Source organism: Hyperoodon ampullatus (assembly GCF_949752795.1).
Source record: "Hyperoodon ampullatus genome assembly, chromosome: 13".
Lineage (NCBI taxonomy): Eukaryota > Metazoa > Chordata > Mammalia > Artiodactyla > Ziphiidae > Hyperoodon > Hyperoodon ampullatus.
In genome coordinates, this window is record NC_136926.1 from 41032835 (window position 1) to 41045052 (window position 12218).

Genomic DNA, 12218 nt, shown 5'->3' on the forward strand with positions numbered 1-12218 from the left:
TATTGTTTGTAGATTTTTTGATGATGGCCATTCTGACTGGTGTGAGGTGATACCTCATTGTGGTTTTGATTTGCATTTCTCTAATGATTAGTGATGTTGAGCATCCTTTCATGTGTTTGTTGGCAATCTGTATATCTTCTTTGGAGAAATGTCTTTTTAGGTCTCTTACCCATTTTTGGATTGGGTTGTTTGTTTTTTTGATATTAAGCTGCATGAGCTGCTTGTGTATTTTGGAGATTAATCCTTTGTCAGTTGCTTCGTTTGCAAATATTTTCTCCCATTCTGACGGTTACCTTTTTGTCTTGTTTATGGTTTCCTTTGCTGTGCACAAGCTTTTAAGTTTCATTAGGTCCCGTTTCTTTATTTTTGTTATTTCCCTTTCTCTAGGAGGTGGGTCAAAAAGGATCTTGCTGTGATTTATGTCATAGAGTGTTCTGCCTATGTTTTCCTCTAAGAGTTTTATAGTGTCTGGTCTTACATTTAGATCTTAATCCATTCTGAGTTTATTTTTGTGTATGGTGTTAGGAAGTGTTCTAATTTCATTCTTTTACATTTAGCTGTCCAGTTTTCCCAGCACCCCTTATTGAAGAGGATGTCTTTTCTCCATTGTATATTCTTGCCTCCTTTATCAAAGATAAGGTGACCATATGTGCGTGGGTTTATCTCTGGGCTTTCTATCCTTTTCCATTGATCTATATTTCTGTTTCTGTGCCAGTACCGTAATGTCTTGATTACTGTAGCTTTGTAGCATAGTCTGAAGTCAGGGAGCCTGATTCCTCCAGCTCCACTTTTCTTTCTCAAGACTGCTTTGGTTATTCGGGGTCTTTTGTGTTTCCATACAAATCATGAAATTTTTTGTTCTAGTTCTGTGAAAAATGCCATTGGTAGTTTGATAGGGATTGCATTGAATCTGTGGATTGTTTTGGGTAGTATAGTCATTTCCACAATGTTGATTCTTCCAGTCCAAGAACATGGTATATCTCTCCATCTGTTTGTATCATCCTTAATTTCTTTCATCAGTGCCTTATAGTTTTCTGCGTAGAGGTCTTTTGTCTTCTTAGGTAGGTTTATTCCTAGGTATTTTATTCTTTTTGTTGCAATGGTAAATGGGAGTGTTTCCTTAATTTCTCTTTCAGATTTTTCATCATTAGTGTACAGGAATGCAAGAGATTTCTGTGCATTAATTTTGTATCCTGTTACTTTACCAAATTCGTTGATTGGCTCTAGTAGTTTTCTGGTAGCATCTTTAGGATTCTATACTATCATGTTATACTATCATGTTATCTGCAAACAGTGACAGTTTTACTTCTTTTCCGATTTGGATTCCATTTATTTCTTTTTCTTCTCTGATTGCCATGGCTGAAACTTCCAATACTATGTTGAATAGTATTGGTGAGAGTGGGCAACCTTGTCTTGTTCCTGATCTTACAAGAGATGGTTTCAATTTTTCACCATTGAGAACAATGTTGGCTGTGTGTTTGTCATATATGGCCTTTATTATGTTGAGGTAGGTTCTCTCTATGCCTACTTTCTCTAGAGTTTTTATCATAAATGGGTGTTGAATTTTGTCGAAAGCTTTTTCTGCATCTATTGAGATGATCATATGGTTTTTATTCTTCAGTTTGTTAATGTGTATCACATTGATTGATTTGCGTGTATTGAAGAATCCTTGTGTTCCCGGGATAAACCCCACTTGATCATGGTCTATGATCCTTTTAATGTGCTGATGGATTCTGTTTGCTAGTATTTTGTTGAGGATTTTTGCATCTGTGTTCATCAGTGATATTGGCCTGTAGTTTTCTTTTTTTGTGACATCTTTGTCTGGTTTTGGTGTCAGGGTGATGGTAGCCTCGTAGAATGAGTTTGGGAGGTGTTCCTCCCTCTGCTATATTTTGGAATAGTTTGAGAAGGATAGGTGTTAGCTCTTCTCGAAATGTTTGATAGAATTCGCCTGTGAAGCCATCTGGTCCTGGGCTTTTGTTTGTTGGAAGATTTTTAATCACAGTTTCAATTTCAGTGCTTGTGATTGGTCTGTTTATATTTCCTAGTTCTTCCTGGTTCAGTCTTGGAAGGTTGTACTTTTCTAAGAATTTGTCCATTCCTTCCAGGTTGTCCGTTTCATTGGCATATAGTTGCTTGTAGTAATCTCTCATGATCCTTTGTATTTCTGCAGTGTCAGTTGTTACTTCTCCTTTTTCATTTCTAATTCTGTTGATTTGAGTCTTCTCCCTTTTTTTCTTCATGAGTCTGGCTAATGGTTTATCATTTTGTTTATCTTCTCAAAGAACCATCTTTTAGTTTTTTTTATCTTTGCTATTGTTTCCTTCATTTCTTTTTCATTTATTTCTGATCTAATCTTTATGATTTCTTTCCTTCTGCTAACTATAGGTATTTTTGTTCTTCTTTCTCTAATTGCTTTAGGTGTAAGGTTACATTGTTTATTAGAGATTTTTCTTGTTTCTTGAGGTAGGATTGTATTGCTATAACCTTCCCTCTTAGAACTGTGTTTGCTGCATCCCATAGGTTTTGGGTCACCGTGTTTTCATTGTCATTTGTTTCTAGGTATTTTTTGATTTCCTCTTTGATTTCTTCAGTGATCTCTTGGTTATTTAGTAGCATATTGTTTAGCCTCCATGTGTTTGTATTTTTTATAGTTTTTTCCTGTAATTGATATCTAGTCTCATAGCATTGTGGTCGGGAAAGATACTTGATGCGATTTCCATTTTCTTAAATTTACCAGGGCTTGATTTGTGACCCAAGATATGATCTGTCCTGGAGAATGTTCCATGAACACTTGAGAAGAAAGTGTGTTCTGTTGTTTTGTTTTGTTTTGTTTATAAATTTATTTATTTTATTTATTTTTGGCTGCGTTGGGTCTTTGTTGCTGCATGCGGGCTTTCTCTAGTTGCAGCGAGTGGAGTCTCCTCTTCATTGCGGTGCGTGGGTTTCTCATTGCGGTGGCTTCTCTTGTTGTGGAGCGTGGGCTCCAGGCACATGGGCTTCAGTAGTTGCAGCACGCGGGCTCAGTAGTTGTGGCACACGGGCCCTAGAGCACACAGGCTTCAGTAGTTGTGGCCCGCGGGCTCAGTAGTTGTGGCTCGCGGGCTCTAGAGTGCAGACTCAGTAGTTGTGGCACATGGGCTTAGTTGCTCCGTGGCATGTGGGATCTCCCCAGACCAGGGCTCGAACCCATGTCTCCTGCATTTGCAGGCAGATTCTTAACCACTGCGCCACCAGAGAAGCCCTATTCTGTTGGTTTTGGATGGAATGTCCTATAAATATCAATTAAATCCATCTTGTCTAATGTGTCATTTAAAGCTTGTGTTTCTTTATTTATTTTCATTTTGGATGATCTGTCCATTTGTGAAAGTGGGGTACTAAAGTCGATTTCCCCTATTATGGCTGTTAGTGTTTGCCTTATGTATTGAGGTGCTCCTATGTTGGGTACATAAATATTTACAATTGTTATATCTTCTTCTTGGATTGATCCATTGATCATTATGTAGTGTTATTCTTAGTCTCTTGTAATAGTCTTTATTTTAAAGTCTTTTTTGTCTGATATGAGAATTGCTACTCCAGCTTTCTTTTGATTTCCATTTGCATGGAATATCTTTTTCCCTACTCTCATTTTCAGTCTGTATGTGTCCCTAGGTCTGAAGTGGGTCTCTTGTAGATGGCATATATCACCCCCAGATCTTAAATCTAGATTTCGAGGGTGAAGTTTAGGCTGGTATTTTGCACAGGTTTTCCGGATGATTCTGTTATATGTCTCTTGTTAAGAACAACTGCTCTAGTTAGTAGAAATTCCTGTTCAGAGGTTGGCAGACTTTCGTGTAAAGATAAAGATAGTAAATATTTCCATCTTTGTAGGCAAAGTTGCGAGTATTCAAATCTGCTGTTGTAACATGAAAAGAATTATGGACAGTATGTATAATAGATGAATGAGCTTGGCTGTGTTCCAATAAAACTTTGTTTACTAAAACAGGGATGGATCTGGCCCTCAGGCCATAGTTTATAGATCCTGGGATTATATCAGCATCTCTGAGTTTGGGATTCCACAGCTAGGCAATGATCTTTTACCAGGAGATTCCAGTGTGCAGCCCCAATTGAGAACTACTGGTTTAGAAAATCCATAGGCTCAATTCCAGACACTTGAACCAAAGGGGACGTGAAGCAAAAGGACAGAACAATTTTGCAGATCAGAATGTTTTTAGCTTTTTCGTTGTATTTCATGACTGGATATTATTTGGATTTTCTGGGTCCAAGTGATCATTTATAACCACTTAACATTTATTGTTAGGAAGTCAGTGTTTAGTAGACACATCTTCAAGGGCTCTTTTTGAAAATAACAGGATACACAAAACATTCACTCTAGAGGGACACTGGCCTCTAGGCATGGGCACAGTTTTATTCCTCCAAGTTCAGTCAAAGAGCGGTGACATGCAAAATCAACAGCTGCAGGAAAAATCCAGGTGCTTACCTTAGGAGATTGATACAGTCTTAGGATGATTTTGTAAAGCAGCCCATTTGGCCTGAAGACATGGCTGCCCAGAGGTTTCTTGACAAATACCATGAAAAGGTTTTGATTCCTCCATCACTTTGTAAGGAGCTGCTTGCCATTGCCGAAGTATTGCGTCAGTGTGATCGGGGCCGGGGCACGCGCTAATGATGAGAACTCTGAGAGATGGGGCGACCGCCACTAGGGCATGCCTTCCTGCTGTCTCTCCCCAGGCTGGGCATTTCACCTGCCTGGCAGGGTGGGGCATTCATTGTTGGCATGGAGACAAGCCAGATACAGCTTAGAGATGAACAGGTGAATTCTGATATCTCCGTTTGGCAGCTCTGTGCCAATAAAATAAAATTCAAGGAATGGTGTTTACCCGAGAGAATTGTCGTCTTGAATATTTAGCATATTCTTCAATCATTAAACTCCTATTAAGTGCCTCCTCTATACTAGGCATGGCCAAGGCAGCTGCCTCTCACGGTCCCTGCTCCCTGGAAGCCCCCAGGCCTGTGGGAGACACACAGACAAACAGTTAGAACAGCAGGAGTTGATGCTATGACAGGGCAAGAACACAGAGCCATGGGAGCAAACACAAGGGGCATCCTTACAGCTCCTTACAGAAGGGAGGGAGGGAAGGCAGGAAGGCAGGTGGGAAGGAGAGAAGGAAGGATGGAAGGAACAGTGGAAGGAGGAGGGAAGGAAAGGAGGAAGGGAAAAGGTAGAGGTTCTAGAAGGGCTTCCTGGGACCAGGAGGAGGGGGCATTGAGGATGTGGCAGATCTGTATATATATGGTGACGATTTTACAGCAAGTGACAGGAAAGCATCTTGAGGAAGAGACACCTTTTTCTAGTTTGCATAGAGGTGCCACATGGGCTCTGGCAGCCTGAAGATTTTGAAGGGTCTGCTGTGTCACACATGTCGAGGACTTTGGATTGTGTACTGAAGGCATTGGGTCACCGTTGAGGGGTTAATCTGGAAATTGATATGCAAAGATTGGCATTCTAGAAAGATCACTTCTGACACCAGTGTGGAGAGTGGGTTGGAAGAAGACAGGAAGCAGACAGCCTTGTCAGGAGGCTCTTGAAATAATCCAGGCAAATGAGGATGAGGTCCTGGAGGAAGGCTCTGGAAGTCTGGAAGGAGAGGAGGATTGCGGGCGCCTTCCTGAGATATAAGCACTACGGCCTGGTGAGGAGGTGTGGGAGGTGAGGGTGGGGGAGAAGTGAGGGACCTCAGAGGTTTCTGGCTTCTGCACCGTGTAGGAGTATTTGCCAGATAAGTTAAGTGTCAGGTGAACGTGGTAACCACTACACTATGGAAACCATGCCTAAGTTAAAAAGTGAATTTCAGAAACAAATTTAGAAATGCATAGGCACTAGATGCTTCCTTTCTGTTTACAAGTGGTTGTAAACCCGGATTCCTTGGACTTCAATGCCATTGTAAATTTCAAGTTTCTTACTGAATTCCAATGCCTGGTCTAATGCCAAGACTGTAATTGACAGTAAACCTTTGCATTTCCCTGCGGTGTTCTCAGCCTGTGGGGCCCTGGCATTGGGACCTTGTATGGCAGCTGTGGTGGACAGCTGCTGTGGTGGACAGCTGCTGTGATGGACAGTCAGGGTGGTGCTCGTGCCAGCCTGGGTTCCAAGGCTTCTCTTGTGATGAACACGCCCTTGGACACATCCAGTGCCCTTCTTGTCAAGTTAGGTGACTGTTGAAGTATAAACAAGTTAGAGATTATGCAAAGACTGTAAAGTTGCTCTGATTTAACCTCATCTTTTTTTCTTAATTATTGCAAAAAAAATAATTCCACAACTTTGTTACTAACCTTTTACCTGAAAAAGGACAAAGGGAAGGAGTGGGATTTAGCTAACTTTTCAGATTATCTATTATTCTAACCCTTGTAGAAAACCTTTCTGAAATGCATGAGACTTCCCTTCCTTGAGAAGTAGGGGGAACCCAGTCAAATCTTTGAGTCTTTCAGGATCTTCCTCAAGGGACCATGTTGCAGGTTTAGATGCTAGTGTTCTTGGTTTTTTTAAATCTTTATTAAGTATAATTGCTTTACAATGTTGTGTTAGTTTCTGCTGTACAACAAAGTGAGTCAGCTATATGTATACATATATCCCCATATCCCATCCCTCTTGAGTCTCCCTCCCACCCTCCGTATCCCCTCTAGGTGGTCACAGAGCACCAAGCTGAGCTCCCTGTGCTACGCAGCTGCTTCCCACTGATGCTAGTGTTCTTGATAGAAATGTAGATGTTTTAAATATGAGAATGGTTTGAATACATACACTAATCTGGAACATACCTTGAACACAGCTTTGAAAATCAGTTATCAGCTTGTATTCTTGGCATCATAGAAAGGGCATGGGCTTTAGAATCAGACAGACCTGGGTTCAAAGCCCTACTTAGCTCCTCTGGCTGTGTGACCTTGGGCAACTTAATTAACCTTTCTAGCAACCTAAATGTCCATCGACACACAAATGGAGAAAGAAGATGTGGCACATATATACAATAGAATATTACTCAGGCATAAAGATAAACGAAATTGAGTTATTTGTAGTGAGGTGGATGGACCTAGAGTCTGTCATACAGAGTGAAGTAAGTCAGAAAGAGAAAAACAAATACCATATGCTAACGCACATATATGGAATCTAAAAAAAAAAAAATGGTACTGATGAACCTAGTGGCAGGGCAGGAATAAAGATGTAGCCATAGAGAATGGAGTTGAAGACACAGGGTGGGGAGAGGGGGAAGCTGGGGCGAAGTGAGAGTAGCATCGACATATATACACTATGGAATGTACAATAGCTAGTGGGAAGCAGCTGCATAGCACAGGGAGATCAGCTCGGTGCTTTGCGACGACCTTGAAGGGTGGGATAGGGAGGGCGGGAGGGAGGGGACATGGGGATATTTGTATGCGTATGGCTGATTCACTTTGTTGTACAACAGAAACTAACACAGTATTGCGAAGCAATTATACTCCAATAAAGATCTATTAAAGGGCTTCCCTGGTGGCGCAGTGGTTGAGAGTCCACCTGCCGATGCAGGGGACACGGGTTCATGCCCCGGTCCGGGAAGATCCCACATGCCGTGGAGCGGCTGGGCCCGTGAGCCATGGCCGCTGAGCCTGCGCGTCCAGAGCCTGTGCTCCGCAACGGGAGAGGCCACAACAGTGAGAGGCCCACGTACCACAAAAAAAAAAAAAAAAAAAAAAAGAAAGATCTATTAAAAAAAAAACTTTCTGAGTGTCTTTTTCCTCAACTATAAAATGCTTACCTATCTTGCAGGGCTTTTGCTTGACTTCATTATTTAATCCATCCATAATAAAGTCAAGCAAGAGCCCTGTCTTCTTGGGAAGTATTGATTGATTGAGACATACTGTACATGGCAGTGGGAGTCCTGAGGTGAGCTCTCCCTAAGTTTTCAGTTTGATAGGTGTTTCCTTCTTCTATTGCTATGTAATAAATCACCCCAAAATGTAGTGGCTTAAAACAATAAGGTTCATTTCTCGCAATCCTGTGGCTTGGCTGGGCAGTCTTTCTGCCGGACTTTCTGGAAGGTCTGCTGGGGCTCGGTGTCTCTCTCCATGTGGCCTTTTATCCTCGATGAGGTCAGACAGGATACCTCCCTGGTGGTCTCAGGATTCCCAGAGGGTGAGAATGGAAACCACAAAGCCTGCTGTGACCTGGGCTCTGAAATCCCACAACAGCACTTTCCTCTCATTCCACTGGTCAAAGTCAGTCATGAGGCCAATTAAATGGTTTCAATAATTAAAGTGTGAAAGACAAACACGGCTTAATAGAGAGTGGGAGAGGGAAGGGGGAGCTGCTGGTACAGACTGGGTGGGGAGGGCCTTCCTGACCGAGGCCTGAGGGTTGAGAGGGAACCAGGGGAGGCGTGTTACCTGCCGGCCAGAGCAGAGGTGCTGAGGTAGGACTGGAAGCAGCCTGCCTGCTGGGAAGGGCTCATGCCTGGAGGATTGAGACAAGCCGAGTGAGGTCCCCCAAAGCCACATCTGGCACGTATTAGGGCTAAATGTATGTTCATCTCTTTGCTTCTGAAAAATGGAGGTAGGAATATGTTTAATTGAAGATTGTCATTCGTTGGGAATCTATGAAGTTGAAGTTTTTCTAAACAAGGCTCAGTTTGGGGAAAAAGAATTGTTCCCACGGGGGTAGATGCTAGAAGATTGTAGGTACTTTGCAAACCAGTGCCTGCCCTGGATGTTTCTGAATGGTATCTCTGATCTTGCCAGGAGAGCTGTTTTACTCCCCTTAAGATGCAGTCTTCTGGGTTAGGAATGTATGTAGACCATAGATGACTCAGAATCTGTGGGGGAGGGGATGGAGGATGGAGACCCCTCTGAAAACCTCTTCCCTTCGCAGGCTGTGACTGTAACCTGGCAGGAGTGCTCCCCGAGATATGTGATGCCCACGGGCGGTGTCTGTGCCGCCCCGGGGTGGGGGGCCCTCGGTGCGATGCCTGCCGCCGGGGTTTCTACTCCTTCCCTGTTTGCCAAGGTAAGTGGGCCACACGTTCGTAGTGATCATCAGTCCCCCGAGGTAAGTTTCCCCCTGAGGAAATGCAGAGGCTCCTTTGGGCAGAGCTGTGTGGCCTATTGTTTAATAAATGAGCCCCTGGTCTATATATGTATGTTACACGTGACAGTCCTCAGGGCCAGGCCATGTCACCTCCCCTCCTTTGCCTTTTCAGCCTTACTCTTCCTCCTCCCAGGTGGTCAAGCCCATGGGCTCTGGAGTCAGCACCTGGGTACAAATCCAGGCTCTGGGCAGGAAGTGGTACCTGGATCGTGTTGAGGAAACTGCCAAGGAGACAAGGGCAGGGAGCAGGGTGTTTCGGGAGAGGGAACGGCACACACGAAGCCACAGACTTGGTTGGCCTCTTAGTCCCCCATCCTAGTAAGAGTCACTGAAGGCGCCGGAGGGGAAGGGGAGGAGTCTGGCCCAGTCCCTAGAGCATGATGGGTGTGCGGTACATGTTGGGCGACCGGCAAATGAATGAATGAATTTGCCCCCGTTCTCCTCCTCCGCCTCCTTCCCATTGCCTGCCATTGTTCTCCTCGGTGGCTAATGTCGTAGGGAAAACGAGGGGAGAGAAGAAGGGAAGGTGATCAGTCAGGGCTCAGGGCCGGAACTAAACCCAGCAGGGACTTGCTGTGGGTTACTAGGTGCTGACCGACTCAGTTAGCCTCCAGGCTGGGCTTCCAAGGAGGCTCCTGGTGTCAAGCCTAGACTCCTGCCATGCAGCTCAGGGACAGGGGTACTGCGGTCCTTCTGCCTCCATGGCCATCCAAGGCCCCCAGGAAGCCAGCCAGGGCACAGCAGCAGAAATGCTCAGCCTTTCTAATCTTATTCAAGTAGTTATTTGCAAAACCCGATTGGCATCCAGAGCCCAGCTCCAGGAGAATCTGGGAAGTGCTGTTTCTAGCTTCCAGCTTCTGAGCACAGGAGGAGGGTAGCATCGGTACGGAGGCATGTCACCCATGAGGGCGGCCACGCTAAGGAGCTGGGAGAGTGGGGCAGGAGCAGGAAGGTCCCTCCCCGAAGCAGGAGACAAAGTGGCAAAGAACAAGGTTCACACTAGCTATCAACCTGGGCAAGTTCTTACCCGCTCTGTTCCTCAGTTTCCTGGTAATAGTGCCCGCCCTGTGACATGTCGTGTGGGTTACGTGTGTACTGATGTGTAAAATTCTCAGAGCCCGGGAAGCACTCACCTGTATGGTAGCTGCTGTTCCTTTAACCCTCCTTTCTCTGCCTCATACTTCCCTCTACATCATTTTAAGAGCCTGTAGCCTCAATCCTGGTTGATCTCCCTGTCTGCATAGATGCCTGTGTGCCGTATCCCAAGCCCTTCTTTTTCCTCCTGATCCCCTGACATGTCCTGGACCTCTGTCCTCTGCCCCACTTCTCAGCCTTTGCCTCTCGGGCCACAGAAGCTCTCTGCAGTCCCTGCCCAGAGATTTAGGTCACCTGGCAGGTGGAAGGGTAAGGAAAGGAAGGGGTATCTTTTGTTTCCCTGCCTTGACTTCAACCAGAGAAGTTCAGTATTAGAATTTGGAATGCCCAGCACATTTCCTGTGGAAACCTCAGTACAGGTGATGCTTATGTTGGAGGGGTTTTTTTTCCCTTTTGCGGTACGCGGGCCTCTCACTGCTGTGGCCTCTCCCGTTGCGGAGCACAGGCTCCGGACGCGCAGGCTCAGCGGCCATGGCTCATGGGCCCAGCTGCTCCGCGGCATGTGGGATCTTCCCGGACCGGGGCACGAACCCGTGTCCCCTGCATCGGCAGGCGGACTCTCAACCACTGCACCACCAGGGAAGCCCCTATGTTGGAGTTTTATGAATCATTCTAGAGGCAGATTCAGTGCTGAGCTGGCGCTATGGTCTGGTGTGGTCACCTTGTCCTTGTACATATATTGTTTCTGTTGAAAGATGTCCCAAATAATGAAGTTTTGGAGCACGAGCTGGGGGTGCTTACATTTCTGTTTCAAGCTGGAGGCACTGAATCTCTCATTGACCAAATGAAGAAGAACTATCAGGAGGGAGACGGGATGGAGGCCTTCCACTTCAGGGTCCACTAGGGGCCAAGTCTAGAGGGACCTCTGTGGGGAGCAGGCAAGGTTAAGAGTAGTGAAGACGAGGTCTGTCGGACAAAAGCAGGAGGAGAAGGTTCAGGTCAGCCTCCTTCCTGGTGGGGTGTAGAGGTGTGCCCTAAAGTTTGTTCTTCCAGGTTTGAACCATTAGGCTCTGGAAGCGTTTTGGATGTTCCTACATTCTGTCAGTGATGGTCTCCCTTCTCTAGTGCTTACTTTTTCTAACAGCTTTTGTGATCTTTAAAATTTTTTCCTCGGGGGCAGCGTTGAAGCCAGTGGCTGAAGCCCAGACATGCTGAAATCTGAATCTGGTCTAGCATCAAGGTCGGACCCAGTGTTTTGTGATATTTCTTAGATGAAGTTGATTGCTTGGCCCATGGAGTTTTAGAATCAAACCAGTGTGGCCCCAAATGCTACATCAGATGGTCTGGTATATTCTAGCCAAAAAACGTTTGTGTGGCTTTGTTCTATGTTGCTTTAAAAATTTAAAAAGTCTTCTTAAAAAGAAGTCTAAAACCCTTCTCAGTTGCGCTTGCCAACTGCAGTCCAGCGTTTATGTTTTGCATTAACTTAATTTACTCCAGACTTTAAGCACAAGGCCATCTCCTTCTCAGTTTTTTTTTTTTTTTTGGTGGTACGTGGGCCTGTCACTGTTGTGGCCTCTCCCGTTGCGGAGCACAGGCTCTGGACGCGCAGGCTCAGAGGCCATGGCTCACGGGCCCAGCCGCTGTGCGGCATGTAGGATCTTCCCGGACCGGGGCACGAACCCGTGTCCCCTGCATTGGCAGGCGGACTCTCAACCACTGCGCCACCAGGGAAGCCCTCAGTTTATTTTTGACTCACTCAGGTGCCCTGCAGTTTTCTTTCTTGTAGCTGAAAGTCAAATCGTAGATGTGAGGCCACATAGAGAATTGTCTCTGTGTATTTCAGTTTTATGTTTGTGTTGACGTCTGACTCAGCTCTTTATGTGAAACCACAAAACACACCACGCACGACTCTCTGGGAACTTGGTCCTTTGGGGGTTTGCTGTTCCTCTTCCTCCTCTCCGTCCTGTCCATCGTCATTCCTGCCTTCCTGTCCTTCATCTTTCACTTC

At 45.2% G+C, this 12218-nt stretch overlaps 1 protein-coding gene across 2 annotated transcripts in view; it reads left to right on the forward strand.

Moving 5' to 3' along the window:
- The window catches only part of LAMA3 (laminin subunit alpha 3), a gene marked incomplete at its 5' end in the record, with an annotated part of 254689 nt that overhangs the window by 90245 nt on the left and 152226 nt on the right, over nucleotides 1–12218 (forward strand). For both annotated transcript variants that reach the window (XM_079717942.1, XM_079717943.1), the window contains one exon: nucleotides 8897–9031. In XM_079717942.1, the coding sequence (XP_079574068.1) occupies nucleotides 8897–9031 (135 nt within the window). The remainder of the gene's footprint in view (nucleotides 1–8896; nucleotides 9032–12218) is intronic.